Source organism: Hirundo rustica, chromosome 13 (genome assembly GCF_015227805.2).
Source record: "Hirundo rustica isolate bHirRus1 chromosome 13, bHirRus1.pri.v3, whole genome shotgun sequence".
NCBI lineage: Eukaryota > Metazoa > Chordata > Aves > Passeriformes > Hirundinidae > Hirundo > Hirundo rustica.
In genome coordinates this window covers 14,839,510-14,865,638 of record NC_053462.1, presented here as the reverse complement: position 1 = coordinate 14,865,638, position 26,129 = coordinate 14,839,510, and the positions used below count along the sequence as shown (strand labels likewise).

At 40.3% G+C, this 26,129-nt stretch overlaps 1 protein-coding gene across 18 annotated transcripts in view; it reads right to left on the bottom strand.

Annotated features, from left to right (window-relative positions):
• Positions 1-26,129, bottom strand: part of MCTP2 (multiple C2 and transmembrane domain containing 2) — a 149,819-nt gene that overhangs the window by 41,968 nt on the left and 81,722 nt on the right. For 17 of the 18 annotated variants that reach the window (XM_058422360.1, XM_040077311.2, XM_058422356.1 and 14 more), the window contains 7 exons: positions 21,695-21,881; positions 20,873-20,966; positions 17,016-17,118; positions 15,238-15,340; positions 6,122-6,223; positions 5,080-5,154; positions 4,087-4,206 (listed from right to left, as the gene is read on the bottom strand). In XM_058422360.1, the coding sequence (XP_058278343.1) occupies positions 4,087-4,206; positions 5,080-5,154; positions 6,122-6,223; positions 15,238-15,340; positions 17,016-17,118; positions 20,873-20,966; positions 21,695-21,881 (784 nt within the window). Of the gene's footprint in view, positions 1-2,046; positions 2,106-2,235; positions 2,345-4,086; positions 4,207-5,079; positions 5,155-6,121; positions 6,224-15,237; positions 15,341-17,015; positions 17,119-20,872; positions 20,967-21,694; positions 21,882-26,129 lie in introns of those variants that run through there. The other variant, XR_009208284.1, reaches the window with a different exon arrangement.

Here is a 26,129-nt window from a genome sequence, read left to right as displayed (position 1 = left end):
GCAAAATAAATAAACACTGCCCATGGCTGCTGCATTCCTTGTCTGGCTGGCCCTGGCTGGAAAAACCACTCCCACCTGTCCCCACCCTGGCAGCAGCCTGGATCAGCAAGAAGCCTAAACCTGATAGAGTGGGAAATGCTGCCAGTGAAAATGAAATATTCTGGCATGGGTGAGTGTGCAGGGACCCTGAAGGAATTCAGCAGCAGCACTGCCAGTCACACCAGAGGTGCTCTGGTGCCTGGTTTCCCATCGTTTGCCTGATCCTGTCAACGTCTCTTGCAACTATCATACAAACTTTAAATATATATATATATGATAGTAAAAATTCCAGTCAATATATCCTTTTAATTTGCACCAGCTTTTTTTTTTTTTAATGCAATTACTGTAATTTCATTAAATGGCATAATTACCATTAATGCAGAGAAAACTGTCAATAGAAGGTGTAATTATGTTGTATAAAATCACAATCACAATGTGCAACGATGCATAATTCCTCATGAAAATCATTGTGACTAAAATTAACTTTCAAATATTTTTAAAATACTTGTAATACAGTAAGAATGGTTTGGTTATTACAGACTTCACTTCCACAACCAGCAAAGCAGGAGCAGAGCAGGCAGGAGTGTTTGCATACAGAAGGAAGGTTCAAAAATTTGCTTTAAGTGTGTAACAGGAAGGTAAGAAAACAAGTTTTTGTATGTATGAGTGGGAAAAACAAACAGGTTATAATCAGACTTCTGAGCTGTGAGCAGACATTCCCCCAGACACATTACACCACACAACTCCAGCTTTTTGTGTGTGGAAGTGATGTCTCAATAGGGAAAAATGTGACGAGGAAAGAGCGAAGAGGAGCAGGCTAAAACTATAACACTGAGACTGCAAACTGGTAGAAAATTGTCCAAGGTAGGGTGTGGAATGTGTCAGGCACACGAGAAGGACCATACAGGGATGTACTGGACTATGTGTCCAGGTGTCTTCAAAATAAAGACCTTTTTGTGACCTAAGTTTCAATCAAAACACAACATATTGGGTTGCACACAGAGATAACTAAGCCAAGATTAAACAGAAGGAATGTTTGAAGGCCTTCTGGTCTTAAAAATCTACAAATCTCCCCAAACCCCGAACTGATGGAGGAGAATACACAAAGTGCTTAAAGGTATCTCTTGGTATATGAACCCTGTCAACTCTACAGACAACATTTTTCACGTGGGGGGAATATTCCTGATATTCCCACAAGCATGTGAGACCATTTTTCACACCAGACCAGTGAAGAGAGGTAGACTATGAAGAACCCAGAAATCCCGTGTGTGACCCTTTCCTCTGACCCAGGATGTTTTCTCCAGTTGTGTAACACCATTTCCACCAAACCTTTCATGCACAGAGCAAACATCACCAAAAGTGAAAATTCTGCTCTTCATCTCACCTCTCTTTCAACCCTCTTCCCTAAACCTCTAAGGTTGAAAAAATTCTGATTTTATATGTGCTTCAGCAGAGCCCAGTGTCCTCTACGCCTATACAATTAACTCAGATGAAAAATCATCAGATTAAAAGCACAGAACACTGATGAAAAATGTGATTACATTTTTATAGCGCAAAAAAATTCATCTACTCACATGTTCTTGGACTGTCTCCTCTCGCCATTACATCCTAATAAAGAAATTTAGCCTGGGATGATGAATCTTATAAATGAGGAAACAGAGTGAGAGCATTTTTCTCATTCACTCGTGTCCTGCCTGTGCTGTCCTCTGTTTCCTCCCTCTTTACCTGTCCCTCTTTTTCTCTTAGACCCCCAAAAGCAGCTGATGTCCTTGTCACAAACACGAGCTGTGGCACTAATGGGGAGGGAAGACTAAAACAGGAAAGATTCCATGTCCCTGGCTATTGCTTGTCCTCTGAGAACCTCACAAATATTTTATCTGTCTGGCAGTGGGTTTTGTCTGATTGCTGAAGAAAACAAGGTTCTCATGATTGCTCTGTCTGCTTGTCTTCCTCCTCCTCCCTCACTTCATTCCCCCTTGGAAGAAGGGGCATGGGTTACCTGTAGAGGGAAACCGAGGGAAATACCAGATCAAAATGGTAATTGCCAGGGGCCCAAGGGACATCATCTGTAAGGAAAAATAATTTTCAAAAAATGTATCCTCTAGTTTGAGGGCCTAACTGGCATCGAAGCTACCAGTGAGGGTTTCATGAACCCAGCTGGAAAATGGGCAGAGCAGCTTTGTGCCTGCTCCTCACCTCATCTTTTAACCAGCACAAGAGGAGTGGATTTCCACACAGCCTGGGCAGGGAGGGATGCTGCACCTACTGTGCTGTGTGCGTATTCTCAATCCTATGAACGCTCACGCTGGAAATAGTGAGAGAGAGATATATAATTAGCATTTCATTTTTAGTGCCAGAGCTGAATTATTTCCATGTAAGAAAAATCAGATAGACTTAAATTTTGGGTTGTAGAAGAAGCCTGTGGTAATTATTCTTAGAGTTGAGTATTTTTATTCCTTTCCCATTACCCACTTTCCTTTCAGGAAACCAGGGGTATTATGGTATCCAGTAAAGATGTTATCAACCTGTAACTTGCAACCTGCTCATACTCTTTTTCACTGGGAATAAATTCCTTTTTCTGTAGACTCATTTTCTCACCTTCTTATTTTTCTGCCTTTTTATCCTTTCCAAACTTTTCCTAGGTTTGGAAAACTGAACTTGACAGCTGTAACTTCACAGGCACTTTGGTGAAAAAAGAGCAATCCTTTTAAATATGCGCTTAGACTGCTGCTCTACAGTGATGGCAGGACATGGACACCAGGATTTTACCCTCTCTTTCCAGACCCAGCATCTGATTCTCTTGGACACAATCACAGAACTCTTTTGCACAGCCCCTCTTGCTTCAGTGTGGTACCAACCACTCTGCTCTCCAGCCATTAACTATATATAAGATAATATCTTCTGAACAAACTTCAATTAACAGGAAGACAAATAATTAGAGGGGAAAGACTCTCTTCATCCTACACACTCATCTGTGTGAGCCATCCCTCTGACCTGCAAGGTGAAGACAACTCCTCTGTCCTTGTTCTGAAGATTCTTTCAGTCAGGAATGGTCTACTTTACCCATCTGTGGCAAGCAGACTGAACTGTTTTCCTTAAAAAAGCCTTTAAGCACCTTAGAATTCACAGACAGTAAACACAGGAGAAAATCTTAGAGATGTGGACGTTGTATTACTTAATAAACACTCAACTCAAAAACTTTCTTTCTGCATGCTGGACCACCACAAAATGATTTTTGCAACCTTTAATGGCATGCCAAACATTTCAAGCATGAAGAAAATGTCACACCGCAGAATAAAGAGCCGGCAAAATCTTTTTGTGCTTGAGTGGATTATGAGAAAACTGCAAATGGGGTGTTTACTACCAGGAGAAAAAAGGAGAGAGATGAAAAGTGGGATAGGCAGGTGAAGAACTTGGCTTTTTATTTGTAGAGTGCAGTAGAACTCACTGACCAGCCTTCTCCTTTTTTTTTTTTTGTTTTTTCTTTAAACCAATTATTGCAGTCATATAAATTAGAGAATAAATTTGCAACAGGCAACGCCAACACAGGCAGAGCAGGAACTGATAACCTGCACTGAAGTGATGCCTCATTGCAATGGAAGGTGGAAGGGACAACACCCATCAGCTCACTGCATCACTGAGATCAAAAGCATCTCCCTACATCACCCTCTTGGCCACCACCTCCTGCCTTCCCTTTCCCCAGCTGCCATGTTTCAAATTAAAAACAATTAAAAATTCCAGAGTCGCCACACAGTTACAGCCTGTGCGTGGTGGCATCAGCCAAGCACGGGCATCCTCAGTGCTCGGCGCAGGAGGTGAATTCCTCTGCTCCAAGCCAGAGGAAAGGCTGTTCCTGAAGGTCTGATTTCCATCCCCATCAGGCCCAGCGTGGCCCAAGCTGCCCTGCAGCCACAAAACAGCAACAACAGCAAACGCGACTGGGCTTGGCGCTGGTGGCACGGGAACACTGCAGACCTTGGATCGCTCAGCCCCACTCCAGATCTCAGATCACTCAGCCCCATGCAAGAAAAGGAGAAATCCACTTACCACAAATGCTATCAGGCTCTTTACCGTGGACTCCCAGAGAAAGCAGCTCCAAAGGAATTGTATTGTATTCCATATTGCCATGGTGATTTTTTTCACGCGATCAACATTTCTTGATAAGATCTGATAAATATTGAGTGGGAGGAGGGGAGGAGAAGAGGAGTTTAATCAAACACACTAATATCCTACTATTGCTTCAGAAACAGGGATAATTTAAGCTACAAATGCATGCCAGACACATATTACAAATAAAGCCTCTATTTCAGACACATCCACACGCTCTTGTCTGCTTTCTGATTACACCCAAACCTTCCAGATTTTCCTCATCCCCCAAAATAAAAAAAAAAAAATCCAAAACCAAACCAAACAAACAAAAAATAAACACCAAGAAAAAAGGCACAAACTGATGCCAAAACTGGAAAAAAAAACACCAACCAAATGCCCCCCTCCAAAAAAAACAAAACCCAAAAAACCAGTTATACAAACCTACCTCTATCCTCATTCAATTCTCAAAATACAACAGTGTCTCAGGAAAAGGGACAGAGAGAATGTCTGCTCCTCTTTTCTACATGTTTTGGACTAGTCCACAGAAATTAATAGGGATTTTTAGACTTATTACAGGGCCTCTCAATTTTAAAAAGAATAATGGCCATTGTTCTAAAATCCTATGGACTTTTTTACATAAGGAATTAGCCTGGTTTCTTACTTCGTGATGAAAATAAGGCTCTCATTGAGCTTTAAGTGCTGCGAACTGTGCAAAATCCACAGCTATCATTTTCCCCACTCTGAAGCACAAAGCAGAACTACTGATGCAAGCCAGATCAGAAAGCAATTTCATGTTAACACAAACAAACCTTTTAATATATACAGAAATACACTGAATTTACATGTGTTCAGCATTTTATGCATAAATAGGTTTTGTTCTTGCAACCGTGTTACAGCAATTCAAATCTCTCTGAAACAGATGCAAAAGCTTAGCCCAGACACAATTTTCACCTTTTTAGAAAATTTGCGGTTCTCCTCAGTAAAGCGCTTTTCTCGGGGCTTGAATGTTCTAATACTTGCTTTTATCTAGAAAGAAAAAAAAAAAGGCAAAAAAACTAAAACACAAACCAATAAAAATAACACCATGTAGTTTTTTTAAAGGAGTTATTTCAGTTTCATGGCAGCAGCTCTGCTCAGGAAGATTAGGAATTTCAGCATCTCTCAGTCCTTCCAGACACCGTGTGACACAGGAGTTGCCTTTAATACACATTTTCTACACTGAGGATGGTGAGGCGCTGGCACAGGTTGGCCAGAGAGGGTGGATGCCCCATCCCTGGAAACATTCAGGTGGACAGGACTCAGACCAACCTGGTGTAGGAGAAGGTGCCTCTGCCCATGGCAGGGCATGGTGAATGAGATGAGCTTTAGGGTCCCTTGGAAACCAAACCATTTCATGATTCCATGCTAAGCAAAATGCAGGCAAGTTAAACTGGGCAAGGCTGTGCTCCCTTTAGCAGGAGCAGAGCTGTGGCACAGCCCACGATGGCCTTAATAAATAGGAGTTAAACTCAGTAAAGCTCTGGAGGGCATAAACGATTGAGACTAACTCAGCCACCTAAAAACGAAGCACTGTGTCCATGCCTCATTAATTTTCCTGTCAACACCCTGGGAAGAGAACATCCTGGGTCAGCTTTTTGGGGGAGAAGTAGGTTTTAAAAGTAATGTATAATAAAATGAACCTGGCCCTTTCTTGGCTGTGGCAATTGAAGCAGTGGCTGCAGCAATCAGCAACTCCTTCCTAAGGTGCATGTGGTTATTTGTCCCTCCAGAAATGCCCCTTCTCTGTCCCAGCCACCTGGGATCAGGTACAGCTCTGATAGCCCAAATCTTCTTCTCTCACAACATCAAACATCCCTGCACCACCAGATGCAATGGGGACAGGACTTTTCTGGCGTGGCTCCTGGTTTTACAAGCATCACCCCCCACCCTCGTCCTTCAGATTCGCACTTTTTCTTGCACCAGTGATAAGCAAAAATAAAATACTTCAACTCACAGGATTAAACAGGACATCCAGCTCCAAGTAAATTACTCCTTTTGAAGCACGTTCCAAGTCTTTATTCTTCAGTGTGTAACAACTTTGTTTACCGTTTCTAATCTATAGTATGGGGTGGGAAGGGGAGAAAAAGCATCAATATTTTCCTGGCTGTAATCCTCAATATAATTTAAAGACACAAATAAATAAATAAATAAATATAACTCAAGCACAAAAGAATAAAAAATAAAAACTTCCCCTAAACCCTGATAATATACTTGGAGCCTGAAATACAAAACAACCATTGGATTAGAGACCTATAAAATTGCAGATTAAATCTCTTATGGTCCAACTTTAATTTTCAGACCTTGTACTTTATAGTAGAGCAGTGCACGCAATAACCAGTCTGAAAATTCTGCCCTGGAAGCCAGTGAGTTGATGGGAAGTAATCAGCCTCTGCTATTCCAAGTTTAAAATGGGATTTTTCTTCCAAAGTTTAGGAAAAGAGCCACAAACAACAACTTTACCTACCTATTGCACACTCCAGTACACGAAACCACTTCTTAATGCTTAGTTTATTGCAGCATTATCAAATTATTACCCAGCAAACAAATGCAATCCAAAGAAATGAATCGGCTGAAGTGGAGCGAATGCTAATGTAACAAATGTTCAAAATTAACTAATTCATGTAAAAGACTTCTCCCCCCTACCCCACTTCTGAATTTCAATACTGCTTCTCTGCTCTGATCAACCGGTTGGCCCTATCTCATTAAGCATCTATTAAAAAAAAAAAACAACACCAAAAACAACCAGCCCAAAACCAAAATACCTTCCTTGCCATTTTGTAAACTATTTGGCTCAAAGCAAAAGCATTCTCTCTTCAAAAATGATGGCAGAAATGTATTTATTATACACAGTAGGATATGTATTGATTAAACATTTGGCTTTTTAGGAAGCAGACCAGTTAATTCTAAACAGCAGTAACATAAAAAACTGCAGCTTACCAAAAAGCTATATTGAGGGACTGTAATGATCAAAGATTAAAGATAACGGAGGAAATTTGGGGGCATGAAATTGCAACCATATTTAAAATGGCTATTGCTGCTCTGGCATTTAGAAGAGGCACTCGTATAAACGTGGTAGAAATGAGTAAGGGAAAAAAAAAAGGTGTAATAGGAACAAAGTGATTTCACAAGACAAGGGAAAGGTCACTTTCTTTCCCAATGTTGCTCCACCCTTTTGGTACCAAAACAGCTTGTCAAAGGTAGATGGGATTTCTGCCTAAGGGTTGAAAGGGAAGAGGGATCTCACAAAGACCAGCTCTGCATCCTCAGTGGTGTACAGCCAGGAACTCAAGCTATTTCCTATTTTCTCATCCAGAGTTTTACAGTTACAGAGACCTATGTGGAATTCATTTAATACCAATAAATAAAAACAATAACCCTAAACTGATCACAAAGCACCTCTGCTTTCACCACAAGAGAAAGCACAGTGCTGGAGCTGGCACCAAAGCATGCTGCAGCTCCCAGGAAAGGTGCAGGTAAAAGAACATTTTGCAGTCCTGCTGCCTCAAAACAGAAGAGCTGCCAAAGCGATTAGACCCTTTTCTAGGGCCAAATGGACTGGCATCAGAAGGTCCTCAGGCCAACTGCCACATCCAGCATTGTCAATCCATCATAAAGGTTTCTATTCCCTCACCAGTTTGCTTTTCCCCCTTAAAAAAAAAAAAAAAAAAAAAAAAAATTAGTGAATGAAAATGAAATTTTGTTTGGAAAACAGTGATTTTTGTTAAATTTTACAAACTAAAGGAGAAATGGTTTTACTGATGGCAGGGGTACTGAGAGAAGGATTTGGTTTGAGGTCGTTGGTGTAAGAGGATGTCCCAACAACAGGTTTAGCCTGAGCTTTGATTCATGGCTTCTGCTGTGACTGGATAGAATGTCCTTTATCCCCAGTGTGTCTGCAGAGATGCAGATGTCCAGTATATATCACAATATTCTAATTCTGGATTCTCCACAGTTATTAATTTTGGAGTTGAATTTCTTTGTCTTTCAGGTGCACATATTTCTCATCACATTTCAGCCATTTACACCAGAAACAGCTACTGGGGAGGCCTCTTCATATTCCTTGGGATATATTTCTTTCTTACATCTTTCAAGAGCATAACCCACAAGGAAAAAAAAATGTTACACAGAGCTAAATTGATAGAAAAAGGAAAAGAAATGTTTCTGAGTATTTGAGCCTGATACTGCAGTATTGTGCACTCAAAGAAATGCTTTGGAGAAAAGACTCTTAATTTTAGAAGCTGGGTGTGTCTGCAGGTGTTTTCAAACAGTAAATTTTAAATCAGCAACAAGTAATTTCCACCTCTGATTTTGTAAATAGGGGTTGCTTGGGAAACTTCTTGAATGGTGTCATTATTATTGTTGTTATTCTTAAATTGAACAGGGTGGTAAGTAATGCAGTGCAAATAAAGTTTTAGTCAGATTTATTTGGCGTATTTAACTCTAAGTGTTCAAACTGTCTGGAAAAAGATGTGCAATTATAACAGCCTAGGATTAAACATTCATACATATATTTTAGCTTCAGACTTTCTTCAGAGGGAAAAAAGCACAAGAGAAGAATGGCAGGTTATGAAATGGCCTGTCTCCATTGCATTTTCATTTGGATAAAAAGGAAAAAAAATGAAAAATAAGCCAAACTAAAGACTCCCTTACAGTTTTGGCACTGTGCTAGGGCAGTGTGGTTCAACAAAGGGTACAGGGTAATTCTAAGACCCATGACTGCATGGAGATTACACTGGTGGCATGTCTCATCGGTGCCCAGGAGAAAACATGCAAAAGACCCTTAAACATTCCTCATTTTCATTGCATCCTGCTCTTGGGGCAGAGTTCAGATTCTGTACAGCTCCTACCCCAACATGAGGGATGGACAGTTACAATAATTTCATTTTCATCTATTTCTTTCTGCTCTTTGGGTACTTTCCCCCAGCCTCTGCTATTCCCAAAGACTGCTTAAGTGCTCTCTCCAGCTGTGGAAAAGAGCAGCCAGGGTGCTGCTGGGGTCATTGGATGAACCTGAATGTCAGGAAGATCAGGCTCCTTCTGTCACCCAAACACCTTTTGCTACAAACCTGATGATGTCCCACGGATTTGACTCAATGAGTAGTTCTGATATCTGCGTCTAAAATAGCTTATCTTAACATCTACTCATGGGAAAAGGAAGGGAAAGGAACACTCAAATTGAATGTGAAAATATCTGCAGGTAAGCACCTTTGAGAGACATAATCAATATTATTCCTTTATTGATGATGCTTTATATCCACATTGAATGCTAATGTCTGCATTCTCTGAAAGCTTCTTAATAGCTTTTTGGGCTCAACCACCAAGCAAGACTGCTTATAGCCCTGGGATTAACACGAGGACAACAGTGCCTACCATATCCACATGCTGCATTTTGCAAGGTCACCATCAGAAAAATAGTCTGGATTTTCATCCCATGGGAATTTCTGACATTTGGGGCTTTTCCCCCTTCTGAGTCAACACAGAAAGACAAAACCATATCCATATTTTCATAGAAAAGAACTGTATATTCTCTGTCACATCCCTTCTCCATACAGGACCACAAAAAGGGAATTATCAGCTGAAAGAAAAGCTGAAATTCTTTTTTGTAATAAATATTTCAAACTACAGAGGCACTTGAGGCAAAACACTGCCTGAAGTTGCCTCTAACTGAAGGAAATGTTGAGGTACACGAGACCACCATCCAGTCAAGGTCCAAAGTGCACCAGGTTCCTCTCAAATGAATGAATATATTTGCTAAACTCTTCGCACAGATGTCCCCAGTAAAACAAATGTGACTAAACGCAGTATTGATGTAGCCAGCCAATGCTAAATCTATTAAGCAACAACCTTCTGACCGCTTGGGAATTTTAATGAAATAGCAAAAGCCAAGATTGATATGACACAAAACACGGAGAAGACAGGACCCTTACGCAGCAAAGCGTGTTTTTTCATTGCTCTTGTCTTAAAGAAATATGGTTTAGAGGCTTTTTTTTTTACATTGATTTTAAGAAAACTTCACTCTGTATCCAGCTTTGATGCAGATTCAATGTCATATATTGATGACCTGACAGAAGAACGCTGGGTTAAACCTCTGTACATCAACACCCGTGACGTGTGGAGAGGGTAATGGCTACTCTCCAAGGGTAATTCATCTAAAGCATTTGGGACCTCTGATATTCCTGCTTGAGCTCATTGCTGATGCACAATGTCATACCATTTGCCCTGAATAACATAAAGCTGTCTTGTAATAGACACACACCTCCCCTTATCAAAGGACGTACTTCCCCAGGAAAAGATGAAAGCAAGCCACGTATTTGATCCACCTATATGTGAATAAAGAGGTTTTTGTTCCTCCCCAGTCTTGCCACATGCACCAAACCAATTTTGTACTAAATTCATTCACCCCAAAACTCTTCACCCCAAACACTTCACTTTGAATAACCTTCTGTGGGATCCAAAGAGGAATGGAGATTGGGTTTTTGGCTGAGGACTGCTGTCCAAAGACCAAAGAGATATGGAGCTGATGGACTGAAAGAAAGCAGGCAGGGCTTTCATATGAGGGCTTCGAGCCAGTCTGAGGAGGAGCACAAGGATCCTAGGTGATACTTGAGACAACATCCCTGTTCATACCTTTTCAGTGAGCAGCAAGTGGCTGGGAGAGAATCTAATGTCAGAAACAAGACATTGTTTTCCCTGGAAGAGATGGAGGGTGATTTTTCCCCATTCCAAAAACCCTGGTTCATGATCAGGATAAAAGCCAAAACAGACAGACAGCACACTTCACAGCTGCCTCCACTGCATAAACACAGTCATTTCACTTTTCTCAAACTCTAAAACTTTCCCCTGGAAAGGACTGTGCACTTATGGTCAAGTGCTAGGTAAGTGCAATCATCAGGTGTGTGCTCCCTGAATCCAGGCCATCCTTTAGACAATTAAGCTTGCCAAAGGCACACTCCCTGTTTTCAGAGTATTGTTGGCTACCAACCTTGCCCGGCACTTGAGAATATTTCACAGACCTCTTCCTGTTGGCTGGAAAAAAGGGGTGCAGCTGAGAACTACTCTGAGCTGATAATCCAGCAGATAAAAACATTCCACTCTGTGCTACAACTCTTTCCTCAAAGGCCTTTCTACATGAGGATATTTGATACACTCTGCTTTCAAATTCATTGAAGCACACTATACGCTCCCATGTCTCTAATAACTTGCAGCCTTCTAGGAGATAGGAGTCTCTTGAAGCAGAAGAAAAAAGACAGACCCTCACAAAGAGACACACGGTTGCCTTTACTAAGATCTAGGACACAAAGGAACACAGAGATAGAAAGGACTTCTTTGATAATTAGTTCAAGTCCCCCAGAACCTACAAAACTTCTAAAACCCATCAAACTTCTTTCTTGAAGTAATAAAGTTTTTGCCCTACTTCTCTGTTCCCCAGGTTCTCCAGTTTCTGGCACAAAAGCCTGCTCTGTTCAGTGCTCATGGGCTTCCCTTTCAGTCCCCACAGCACAAGGTCTCCCTCCCAGCCCAAGGCTTGGCCAAGCCGTACTCCATGTGTACCTCTGGCAGGAGAAGGATCCATTCTGCTGGATACTGTGGCAGCACTAATCTGTGTCTTTTCTAGTGTAAATTGTGAATGCGGCTGACCAGAGCAGTGTTTGAGATGAGGTCTCACACATGCTTTAGAGGAGGACAGGAATTTGACAAAAAGAACAGGAGGAAAAAAGTACAATATGTTGATCAACGTGGAAAAAGCTAAACTAAAACATTCTCTCCCTCTGTCCACAAATTCAGTTTATTGCTAACAAAATGTGCATTTATCCAACTCTGCTTTATCACATCTACCAGAACATGAAGTTTGCAGTTTTATTCATCATTTGGCACCTTAAAGGTCTTCTCATGCTGCCCAGCTTTTTACTTTACTTACTTGGTTCCTGTAATAACCCTCGATCACAGTCAAGGATGAACAGAAAGAATACATCATTCCACCATCCCTGAATTTTTGTGCCGTAAGGTTATTCCCGTGTTAATGTGATGATTAGGGTATAGTCATGTTTGCAAAATGCCAGTGTGGGACTACTGAACACATTCAACCCAAAATTCGGTGTCATGTTAATTAAACATTTCATATCCCTCCAACATATACTTTATTCAAGGCATTTTTTCATCAAGAAAAGAATCTAGTCATCCATGAACAATTCCTGAAGTAAACTTACTTCACGTGCTGACAGCTCACAAGTCAAACTTGTGCATTTTTAACAGGAAAAAAGAATGGCAAAAGCACATCTATTTTCAAAAGACAATTCAATGCCAGGCAAATATTAGGCCTGATTGCATACAGAAATTAAATCTACATGATTGTCAGGCTTCCTTGAGTCTTTAACTTTTGTTCTCTTTTAGTATATTTATCTAAATGGTTCAAAGGATACATTCAAAGTTACAGTCAAAATGACAACATACACTGAAATTACCATCTGAAGAAAAAGAGCTTAGAAAATTACAGTTCTCTCTCTGAGCCGACCAAGTTAATAGGTGCAAAATGTTTTTAATCAGAAGCAGAGATGAGTATATTTACACTAGATTTGACTGAAATAGGAGGCAGAGAAGTTTGGATGGGAAGGAAGAAGATCAGTTGGCAAGGGAAAGCATAAACAATTTTTATTTTATTTTAGGGGTTTTTTTTGTCCCAAACCTTGGACACAGAAAAACCTACACTGAATAGTTTGGACATTACCACACACATGCACTCCCCTCCTCTGCCTTGTTACATGCTTCCTAAGGGATACTTGACAAATGCCTATAAAATCAACAGAAAATCCAAATCTAACATCTCCTCACTGTGAGCCCACACAGCCTGCTGCCGATCATGCAGGCCATTTGGCAAGCACTGGGTCTGCAGGAGAGCAGCTGCTCCAGCCACTCTCTTCCAGGAACATCAGAGATACGAGGACTTGGGGAGAAATTAACAAAGTGATCAAAAATGGAATAAAAGATGTTAAGAGGTTTTTTCCTCCCTGTAAACATCAAATAATCCGCCATGCCCAACTGACTCTAATATCATTGTAAAATAGGAGATATTGACAACCCGAGCTACAAAAATAGACGGATAATCTAAAATATCACCAAAAAATCCTGAGGCACGGAGGGAAAAGCATTGTAAAACTCTCAACAGCATGTGGGCCACTGAGAGCTCAGTATTTACTCCTTTATCTTAGGCTCTTTATATCCCCAAATTGCTGGGGTTCCCCTGTTTCAAACACCCGTGTGAACAGCACAGGCTGGATGAAAGCATGAACACTTTTGTGAAGGGATTCAGAAGCCACATTGCTTTTAATTCACATATACAAGAATTAAACTTATTTAGAGAAAATCACAACAAAACTGGAGCACGCAGATCTATATCTTTACCACTATAAAGTTTCAGTTAGTTTGGGTTCATATCCTCTAAGTCAGTTCAAGAGTTTTCTGGGCAGTTAGTTATTTATTTGGAAATACCAAATATTTCAGTCCCCCTCTCTGATCTTGACCGACCCCTTACCCAAACTCTGCTGATGCTGTGAGGCTTATATGGCCTGCCTTGATCAGATGGGACCTTTGCTTTCCCTCCAGAAATCTCCCATTTCTCCAATCTCTGCTGGGACAGAGCCCCACAGATCCATCACTGCCTTTCCTGCAGCAGCCGATTTCTAAAACTCAAAGACAAGCTCTTGCCTTAACCCCGGAAGATGTGTGCCAGCCTTTCTGCAGAGGTGAGTCTGCCTACACAGGGATGTTTCAAAAGAAGACTGCAATTTCGTACTCTGCAGTTTCAATCAGGATCCACCATCTGCCCATTTGAGAGTGCTATTACCCACAGCACCACACCGAGCATTACCCAGAGCATCTCACCACAGCCTGTGTTGCTGGAATTGGGTTATATATGGAAGGCATAAATGTCATCATAGAACATCACAGAATGTCATCACTGAAAGGGACTCACAAGGACCTTGAGTCCAACTCCTGCACGGGACAACCCCGAGGATCACACCACGATGTTTGTACAACAAATCACCACCCCACGTTTGCACAGGGCTCAACTGCACAAATATCTGCCACAGACTCCCCTGGGCACAGGGAACCTCCTGCAAAGCATCACTGCCTCACAGCTCACAGAAACCCCCGTGCTCACAGCTAAACGTGTTTGCACAACTTGGCTAACATGACACAAGAGTCCCATGATGTTTCAAGCCTCATCTACTAATTGATTTAATAAGTCACAGCCTAGAAAGTTCTTCCTACAAGTTACTATAAAAGCTGCCAGAACCTTCTGTGACTCTGCACATACACATGGAGCTGTTTACGTCCTCTTGATCTGGTTTGCTCGCTATTACTACCAGCCTTGTTTCAAAATTAAATCAGTCTTACCAAACACAAAGCTGCTTTTCCCCCATTCCTCTATTAAAGTCTTTTAATGATCCTTTCATGTTCCACTCTCTTTAGCTTGGCCTTTTTTTGGCTGCTTCTGAAAAAGCTTCAACTCTCCTTAATCTCCAGAGCAACCACTTTCCCCTGAGCTCGCTTTATTTCCAGTTTGGATTTTATACTCCCATGGTAGAGCTCCCTCTTCACATACTTGTTTACAGAACAAAAGCCACCAGTCTTTAAAAGCACTATGGAGTGGAAAACACCCCTTTTAGGTAATTTCACTCAGCTGTGCCAGTAACAACAGCTATCTCTAGTCAATCCTACTGCAATGTGCAATTACTTTCTTGGAGTAAAAAGAAGCGAGATGGAACAAAGACATGTTTAAAACGTTACCTTCGGAAGATGATGTGGAAACACACAGAACTGAGGTATGTTTTCAGAGCTCCATGGCACTGATGAAGTACAGACATTCCTGCAATTTGCTTTCCAATCAAACAAATTTGTACGAGGATGGGTTGACAATGCTCGTTACACTAAGGAGGGCGATAAACACTGCCAGCTAAGGCATGGATAGATCACAAAACCTGTTTAAACCTGCAGGGGTTTGTGCTACAGGGAGAAAAAAAAGCAACTTGTTCCCAGCCAACCATGATACATGTGGTAAAGGTAACTTACAGACAGTAGAGGGATGGCAACTTTTCCAAGGAAATCAGGGGGTTTATCTCCATCTTCATCAAACACAGTCACTTCCAGAACATCATGAATATCTTTAATAGGGCTGGAACAAAAAAGTGCAGACACATAAAAAAAAAATATTCAATACATGCACCCAGTCTCCTCCACAAAGATCTGAGACTACTGCTTTACTAATTAAGTTTGTATTACCTTGGGGCATATAACTAGCATTTAATTAAATTCCCCCCCCCAAAACGAATCAAGTGATGGGTATTCCCCAAGCTTTCCCCTCACATTTAAGTTGCATAACTAGGTGAAGAAACTACCAGACAGTGACTTTTTGGTATTTTTTGTATTGGTGATGCTATCAATGTAAAGCTCAGCTCTCCAACAGAGAATGCTGGTGACTGGGCAGGGTCAAGGGCTGAATTCAAACCCAAGTTTCATTGCATTAAAGCTGCACAGTGACACACACAGATAAATCTGTTGTAGAAAATCTGGCTGTAATGGGGAGGGCTTTCTAGTGGTATTGAAAGCTCCAGGTGAAATGAACTCATCCACCCAAAACAATCCACACTGCTCTCCAAAATAAATCTAAATCACCAATAGCTTCTAAGGGGCTTAATTTTTTTATTTTTTTTCAATGGACAAAAATCTAAGAAGAGATGTGAGTACCTGACTGGCTCTACAGATTTGGTTCTTGGATTAGCCAGGCAACATTAGTAAGAAAGTTAGAGAGAGTCCATAGCTGACATTTCTGAGACCCACAGGAAGTACAGACACAAACTTTCTTTTTAAATAAAATAAATTTGGATTGTTATTGGATTTATTTTGCTGGCTGAACATCCGACAAAACTCATCTGCTGGCACAGTCTCAGAAAAAACAGTGATGAGTGGAAACTTCTTGAGAACAAAGAATGAGAACGGACTCCAAGAGACAAGCATTCAGCTGCACCCCTGAATTAAACAGAAATCCAGCAAAGTATTTCTATTAAAGAAATCAGATAGTTTTTCTTGTGCTCCCATCCAGCCTAGTATTTATGAATGTTGCTTTAGGAAGAAGTTCATAATTTTCAAACTGTTCTTCCAGTGGACAGATGCAAATGCCACAAATGCTTCATTGCCAGCCCTTGCACAGACTGCTACAGTCTTGGGAGACGTTTATCCCACTCACTTATTCACAAAAATCTTTGTCAGCATAAAGCAAGATAAAAAAATTGGGCTGCCTAAAAGCAATACCTAAATTATAACTTTTATTATTAATAAAGTGACGAATAAAAGAATACCTTGATTTCCATAAAAATTTAAGCATCTAATTTGGAGCATGTTTGACTAGTTTAAATTCAGAAAATACACCAAAACCAACTCGAGCTCTAATTCTCTGCTTCCTTCAAATTATACAAGGATTCTACCAAGGTTCAATGAAACATACTTTATTTTAAGTCACGGAAAATGTAGGCGTGAGTATCTGGTCTCAACTCTCTGTTACATTATCTCTTGGATCAAGCTATGACTCCATTATGTCTACTCATGATTCTTCCTATAAATATCACAGTAATTTTTCTTTTAATGACTTCTATTAATAAACTCCATGCAAGAACTAGTAAAAGGCAAAAGGCTTTAATTAAGTCATATTTGAGATTTCTCCAACATCCTCTCTGACTATGAGAAAAATGACATATCTTAAACTTGACCTTTGTATTTTCCCAAAGTCAATAGCTTTCCCAGTTAAGCTGCTAACTGGAGTTGCTGCATGGTTTCCAAAGCAATCCACTCACAATGTGAAAACTTTGTTCCACTCAGGATTGAGGTTCTTGTAAACGGTGTGTGTTTGAAGCATGTCGTTTCCCAGCTCCAAGACACAGAAAGGATCACTTTTGCCTGGGGAAAGAAAAAAAAAAAATTAAGTGGACCAGTTATGGTATTTAGTATTCAGACTCTTTCTTTGCAGTAGGGCTGAGGAAGTGATTGGTTAAATAAAATTACATCCACTAAAGCAACGGCGAAGTGCCCCGTTCTGTTGGAATGACCTGCCAAAAAAACAATACCTCTGATCATCCCCAGGTCTGGAAACTCCAACACTTACCTTATGGCTCACTCAGGGGGCTTCATTTTAATACCTGAAATCTGATATTTCCAGTAAATTATCTCTCAGTCTTCACAGTGAGAAAGATCTGTTCATGTTGACAATTACTCAGCTGCCCCTTAGGAAAGCAGCACCATTGTTCTGAGCCAGGGGAGGAGCAGTGCTGCAGTTACACTCCCTATTTTATCCTTTGCTTAGAGCCTGTGGTCTTCTTCAGTTGATTACAGGATTAAGTATCCACATCATGAGAAAAGAAGCATGACACTGACTGAAATCAGAAGCGTTTCTTCAATTAGTTCCATGTGAGCAAGTCCTTGAAGCTATGAAGGCTCTACACCGCGCCACAGTTTAAACAAAACCCAACATCAACTGGAGAATCCATGCATGATCCAGGTATTGCACTTGCAGCAAACAAACAGACCAAACCCTCCCAAACAAAACAAAATAAAAACCAACCAAACGAAAGGCAGAAAGTCCCTCTCTTAAGAGGGAAGTCAACATGGAATCTATTAGGGGAACACATGTTTGCTAATGCATTTTTTGATCACTCACATTAGATGAATTTGTAGTTTTCCCAACTCACTGCAGCTCAGCAGTTTCCTTTGTGAGCAGTGGCCCCATATCAGCATGTCTGGCTCAGTATCTGATTTAATCTCATCTCCAATGCTCATGTACAGCTCAGCCACAGACACTCCAGCCTAACTTCTATGTAGGCAACTAAATATGTCAGCAATGCAGGGATTAAGATACCAGACAAACAAGATATTTAAGCAAAAGCTGTCCTTTGCTTAATCCTTATTTTCTGTATTATTAATGCAGAGCTTTTAAGGGTCTTACTCTCAGAAGTTTATAAACTAAACAGGAATCTTTTCAGTATGTAAACACTGGGTATTAAGTAGTCAATATTGGTAAAGTTTAAAGACCATGTGTTTTACTGGAATCTATTTGTCTTCTCCTTTTCAGCTTACATGCCCATTCCCTGATAAGTGTGGAAAATGCATGTAGCCTTTCAGAGAAACTGCTTGAAATGCAAACTGGTATATGCCAAAAACAATCCCACTGTATAATTTGGTATTCTGAATGCTATTTTTTGGTCAGTGAGCAAATGCAGTGTTTGAGAAGAACTCTCATGCGTACACAGAAAACATCCAACAAAGCAGAAAAAGTCATTTCCACGTCAACACAACTATTATCTAGGAATATAAAAGTATGGAAAGCTTAAACTGGGCTAGCTGTGGCTGAAGAGCTTCTACATATATGATACAGCTGTCTGGAAACCAGCCCAAAAATTTACGTCCAAGAGTAAAATACGGATTTTCAGAACACTGCTTGAAACCAAAGCAGATAGTGTGTGTTTTCTGATCACTATTATTACAGCGGGCTAAAAACTTGCAATCAAAATCTGTGATGACAACAAACAAGCAACTGACAGAAATCCCAACCACACCAAAATCCAATCTTTACTGTGGGAATAAGGTATAAGGTGGCATTACACTCATCCTCCCCTCCAGTCTGCAGGACTTGGAGGATTTAAGACTTGTGACTGCTATGGGAAGGGACAGGGAGGGGACACTACCTGCTCACACTGCTCCTCTATTAACCCTTGGAAATCTTTGTACCGCTGATTCCCTCTGTGATTTTTCCCTTTATTAGATTTTTAGCTGGGACTTTGATTTTACTTTTATCAATAACAATAAATCTGAGCAGTCTCCTTGGCAATGCAAGAAATATGGCACTGCTCTAGGAGGGCTCTATTATGGAAGCCCATAATTGCTGCACTAATCATTTATGAATGGCTCAGAACAGATAATTAATCTTTATGTCTCTCATTTCATGATCAGAAATTATGCTATTTTTACCTAAAATGGCTGCATCCTTTTGCAATTTGGTGGGTCTATTACAGCATAATACTAGGATATTTTCAGCACTGCCATTGAAAAACAATTTGTCATTTGCTTCATGAATCAGGCTCAAAGCCTGGGTTATTTTGAATATAATGACAGACTGAGTAACCTTTTACTTAAGCAGAATTTCATTCTGTGCTATGCACAAGGAATGTGTGTCACACGCTCTGTATGAAAAGTCTTTGAATTGCAGAATCAAGAACCTGCATGTCTCTTCCAATGTCCATTATCCACCCACAAGCTCCTGTTTGAGTACTGAGGGAGAGGGGGCCAAATCCATCACTGATGCAAAGTTTTCCAGAGGGTAAATAACCTTCTGGGCTCAGCTCTTTCCATGAATTCTGTCTATATTAAAACCTCACATATCTCTAGATGGAACTTTTTGGCACGTGACAAAGCTGGGGCTGCTCTGCTGTGCTACACTTATTAAATTAAATTATTCAGCAAGGTGCAGTTACACTCCTAATTCCATATGGACCTATACATTATGTCAATTTCGACATGGATTTCTTTACAAGTTACCTTTCGTTATTGACAGGTTTTGTTGTTTTCTTATTTTTAAATTAAGTTCTTCAGTTCCTTAAAATACTGCTCTCTGCAGTAAACATTATTCTCCGATTGAGGGTTAAGCAGTACGTTGAATATAGCCCGAAGATAGGACCATGATTAATCGTGGGTACGATAATTTCTCCTTTGCTCCTTTTTTTAGGAGCAGCATTCTCTTATGCAACAATGGCTTCACAAATACAAGGGAATGGGGCAAGAATGTTTTCCCTCTACCATCTTTCCAGCCTTTATCAACAAGTTATCTTAAAAAAATGACTGTGTCAGCAAATACACAACACACAATGCTGTGCCTGTGAATTATGAGCTGCTGTGAGATAGAGAGGGGAATTAAAAGGTCTCCAGAATCCTGGAGAAGATGATAATAAAAATAATAATATCCAGGCAGTCGCTACAGAAAAGTATCAACCTCTCAGACTTTCCCCGGAGGTGCAATAAAAAGTTGTGGTTTTAAAAGGTGTTAGTGTCCACTGCTGTCAGGACCAAGCACAACCTGAGGAACAGCTCAGTGGAAAAATCCATACTTTTCATGGAGTAAGAGCACCAAAAAGGTCATCCCAGATTGAAGCCTCAAATAAGCTCTAAGAGAAAACATCTCACTTGCAGCCCCATTGCTGACAAGATTTCCCTTTCAGGTGACAGCCTGCAGCATCACCCATACCCACACACCCAGCACCACATCAGACACCTCAAAATATTTCAGCCTTGCTCCAAACTCACAAGACACCTGATAGAAGATGGAGAGGTTTTGTTTTGCAGGTGCTTCGCAGGCACCATCGCTTTGTATCAACTCTTATTTTACATATTCCTGATGGAAAAAACACTTCACATGACGTGCTGTCGCAAAGTTATCTGTCAGATTGCTCAGGTCTAATGGGAAATTAATATCTCCCTCCACTGGACCCTCCCACATACTTTTGGCAGTCAAAGCCCTTCGGTACCTCAGTTCCCTGAGGCAGGTTTCACTGCTGGAGAGATGATGGGACGATTTACTTTTCCTTGATCAACTGACAGTACTGTAAAAAGTCTATAATTTGCAATATATTATAGCATCATGTGCTAAAAAACAGGAATAAAATACCTGAAAAATCTGCTGCCATCAGGTCCACTGCCTTTAAAACTTTGACTTGTAAGAAGCCAATGTCCTTTATGTCCCGAAAGGAATTCCTTAAACACTGCAAGGGGAAAATCACAAAGATGTATTTTGGTTGTCATTCGGTAAGAAAGAGAAACTATTGGAGCACTAAATAACTTATCACAGAATCAGTTACGTTGGAAGTAACCTCCAAGATCATCAAGTTCAACAATGAACCAGCCCACCGCTAAACCATGTCCCTAAAAGGTACATCTACCCATCTTTTAAATACTTCCAGCACTGCTGACTCAACCACTTCCATGGGCAGCCTGTTCCAGTGTTGAAAACCCTTTTGGTGAAGGAATGTTTCCTAATGTCCAATCTAAACCTCCCCTGGCACAACTTGAGATATACTTATTGCTTCCTGACCAGCTTTTAAGGACATGGAAGCCATCACAAAAGTTTTATCTACCAAAATTTGAAAGTCCAGAAAATAACCTCCCTAAAGGAGGGAATAAAGCTAAGTATATTATTACCTCTTCACAATATTCAATGTCTCATTCCCCATTATAATCTCCTGATACAATTCAAGTTTGCAAAGAACAGCATTAGTTTAAAATTCAACAAATACAAACAGCCAATTTGCTTGGGTCTATCTGCCCTGCCAATCTCCTTGTCATTCGAAATGCAACTACTCCATTTAACGATTCTCTTTGGTAGGGGACATGTTATTATGACTGGAGAATTTTTTTCTTTTTTTTTTTTTTTCCCTGCAGTTTTCACTATTTCAAAACAAAACAAAACAAAACAAAACAAAGGCAAACTCACATAACGTTGATAAATCTGTTGCCGTTCATTGGGGTCTCCCAAAGGACAGACACACAAATCAGAGATCGAGACTCCTGTGCATGGGGCAACAGCAATCAGCATCAGCAGGGACCCTGGATGTTTCTCCAGAGGCAGCTCCAAGCGGTTGGTCTGCTTTGTTGGCAGGGCAGTAATGTCAACGTGGCACCTGGAACGACATTGCCAAGGGTTAATAAGGAAAGGGAGATGGTAAACAAAAAATAATAAAGCAGCATTTATATTGATTCCAGCAGCAAGCAGGCACCAAAACTTATTGCTTCTTCAGGATAGAAAGAGTGAAAAAAAAAAAAAAAATCATCCCAAAATTTAACACGGGAAACCAATTAGTCAGGTCATATTGCACTTACTGTCAGATTTTGCTTTCTGGTCTGTCTACTGGTAAGGGGAGGTAAAAGGTTTGGGCTGCAAGTACAGGAGGAAAACTTAACGCTGGCCAGCCTCACTTCCCCTCTAAAATCCCCCAGTGTTTTGTGATGGATTTGAAACACAATTTTATTTCACCTGGGGGAAAAGAAAAGGGGCAAATGCAAAATTTAAAACATTAGCCTAAAATAGATTCGTTTCTTTAAAGTCACATCCTCCATTTTATGCTACATTATACTGTATGCCCCAATCTCTTTTACAAGCCTTACTAGAGCTACATTTCCAGTGTACTGTTATATTTCCCAAAGGGAAGGATTGTCTTAAAAGTTCCCCCCACCCACTCCATGCACATAATATGTATCATTAACCTTATGCTTCCCCCAAAAATAAAAGTAAAGAGGACGAAAGAGAAACATTCATAAAGAGACAACAATAAAATATGAGTATGGGCTAAAGCAGAGAGATCACACATGAAGGGAGTGGTAAAATGCAACAAAAAGTCTAATCACTTGGCTCGGCTAAATGCCTTCTATTTAGAAGTCCAGTAAATGGAGTGGAACTTTCTTGAACCTCCGTGGGGCTTGGCTTGTAAGAACAGGCTGAACAAAAGTTACAGATTAAAAAAAAAAAGGGTAAAAAAACTAAACAACACAAACAAACAAACAAAAAATTAGGGAAGGGAAGGTTTGCTGCCTCACTGCAAGAGGAGGAACATTCCTCAAAGGGACAGTCAGTGCACGATGGAGAGAGAGGGGTTTTGCTTCACTTAATGCCTGCCGACAAGTTTTTATTTAAACTAAACTTGTTAAGGTGTTGTCTTAATAGGCTAAAATTCCACAGGGTTCCCCCAGGTGGGTTTCTTCTGGGTAAATGGTGCATGTAGTGTTCCTGATTGATCCCATTCCAGTAGTAGAGCTGGAGCAGTTTATGCCCATCTGCTATAAATTGCATGCTTTCCGCTTCTTAACAGCCTATTTTCTGTGAATGCTAAAGGGGGTGAAAAAAAAAAGGAAAAAAACTCAAAACATTTCAGCCTGAGAACCCAAGAAACCGTGTTATGAAGTAAAAGCCACGGCTCTGATGAGTTTCTAAGCTGTCCAGTAGCTCTGTGTATTAAAACACAACTCCTTAAGCTTCCCCTGACCACAATCAATGGGAATGACTTCGCCTTAAGTGTGCTCTTTTCTCTCCACTGCTCTGGAGGTACAACAGGTTTCAAGTTTACTCTTATTAACTGCTTTCAAGTGCTTTGAAAGAGAAAGAAAATAAACCAGGCGGAGTACCAAGACGGCTCGGCGCGTAGGCTGCCTCTCAACACAATTTCCAAGTGTGAGAGGTTGCATTTAAAGCTCATTGCTACACCTAGACTCTTCAGAAGAATATCACAGGAAAAGTTACAGCGGGAAGGGAAACAAAACAACAACAAAGAGAGAGAAAAAGACCTTATTTCTTTCGGGGGAAAAAGCCCTTATCACTTCCACACTGGAGGTCAGCATCACCTTGGCTGCATTAACTCTGCTGTGTCTCAGGCTGCGGCAATTTCACAGTGATACTTTGGGTATCAGCAAAAAAGGGGGGATGTATCCTTATTTGGGAGTTTAGGTTTTTGTTATGGGGTTATTTCTAGGGTTTGTTTGTTTGGTTTTTTGTTTTTGTCCTAGATGCAGAAAATGAAGGAAGGAGAAGGGAAATCTCAAGGTCACCCAGCTGGTCTGTGATTCAGCTGGCAACAGAGGCCATGTCTCCCACATCAGCATTTCATACACCACCCACTCAACACAGTCCACAACTGGGAAAAGCTGCAGTTGTTCTTCATGTTTAAAACTTTCCATGGGGTAAGACAGAAAACACAGCTTGTTCGGACAACAGTGCATCTCTCACCAATAGATAACCTCGAACTCCATCATATGTCAAAGGCACAGTTAAACATAATTCTATCTTCTTTTGGCAAACTGGAATTGTTTCTCTTCTTGAAAGAATTTGATTTGTGTAAGGTCAAAGAAAAGATGGAATATAAGGGTGTGGGGGTTGGAGGGATGCACATGTGCAGGGAAAACAGCAGGAGGTGGAGTTGTAAGTATTTCTTCCTCAAATCATGTCTGATTTCTCAGCAAACTAACTTCCCTTAAAACATCTGTGTTCACTCAAGGTATGCCTATATTTTCTTGTGAGGAGCTGAAAAGCAAATCCACATTTGCACTGGCAAAAGGCTTAAGAAAAAAAAACAAAAAAAGACAATCTGTTTCATTGAGGTTATACAACATAATTGACCAGACTGCAGAGAATGCAGCTCGGTAAAACAATTAGACATTCAATTTACTATATAAATTCAGCAATTTCCACGCTAACACTTCTACACTATTAAAACGAGTCTAATGATTTCCAAACTACTTCCCTCATTCTGTTGAAACAGAAACTCTTCCTTTCCTTCTTTCTCGGCTTTCTATCTGAAAGATCTTATTACAGATAATTATTTCACAGGAAAATGGCAAGAGACTATTGTGATGGGCACAGAATCAAACTAATGGAGGTAATCCACTTTTGTTTAAAATCACCTGCTCTGAATGCAAAGGGCAAAACTCTCAGAACATTTGTATTTTAGGTGATGCAAATGATCTCCTGAGTTAAATTCTCGACAGTAACCCTATCTTAGGATAGAATAGCTCTGCTTGTTGTTATCTTTTGCTTTGTTACATATTAAATTCAGACATAATCTTCCACACAAGCGGCTGAATGCACGACCTAGAGAGGCAGCAGCTCTGTAAGTTAAGAATGCATTATGCACAACTGTATCACTTTTCTTTCTTATAACCACAATTAATTAAATGCTTTCCTTCCTCCTCCTCTTCCTCAGTATTGTCTACAACTCTATATTACCTTCTAGTCCTTTACAGCTTTAGTTTTCATTTAAGACTGTTCTTCTGACTTAAAGCAGTCACCTGTACCTTCTTTTCCCCCCATTTTTATTCATTTTGCAGAGAAATAGTACTTGAGAACAGTAAATTTGGGATTAAAATATTTGTTTATCAGGGAATCACATGTTAAAAATTCACTAAAAGGTTAGCTTACTAGCCATGGAGTTGTATTTGATTTTCCCATTAAGTTAATCAAATTATGATACTAATCTTTAAATACATATAAATGCATATGAAAAAATCTGTACACAACACTGCCACTTTACCCTGTGCAGACTTCTTGAAAGCCCTACACAGAAGAGATCAGAATCATCAGAGACAACAGAAAGCTGTATCTATGATTAATACTTGAAATTTCAAATTCCAATTATGACTTATTCAATGGACAAATTTTGTTTGTTTCTGATTCATACTACAGCCTGGTGAGATTCAAGTGAAGGTTTTGGTTCCAGCCATAATGGAGATTTTACTGCTCCATCCCAACAGCACAGCCTTTAAAACACGGGTTGTTTCTTATTGCAAAGACAGTTTCCTGGAGGCATTCATCATAAAGATATTGGATGCACTCCAGTCTCAGAGCTTATGGTCTTAATGTTGAGCAATTTTTTTGTAAAATCTCTTTCTTGAGGTAAACATGTGAAGGAAAACTCTTCAAGGTTCTGCAGCATCTCTTTTTCCAGAACATATCCCCTAATGCAGAAACACTCTCTAACAACCTGGCACAAGCAATTTAAGTCTGCCTGGACAAATTCTGCACACGTTAACACCTTTGTTTATTCATATACATTAACATCATCTCCTGTTTATAGCATGCCTCTTATCCCAAAGGACACAAAAAGCACTCAATAAACATTACTAACAGTCCTGTGCAGACTAAATAGAGGGATTATTTCATCCAGCACCAAAATGCAGCCAGCCCTCAGTGTCAGAGCCTGCAGCTGAACCACTCAAGGCTGCGGGATTTTAAGTGAGGAAGAGAAATTGGACCCAGCTGAAACTCTAAGGAGACTGCAGGTAGGCAGAGTGTAATAATTTAGCTTGTGATGTGCACTGACAGTGAGGGTTTGTTTTGTGATAGAAGGGTGACATGAAATGTTTCCTCACTAACTCAGAAGCAG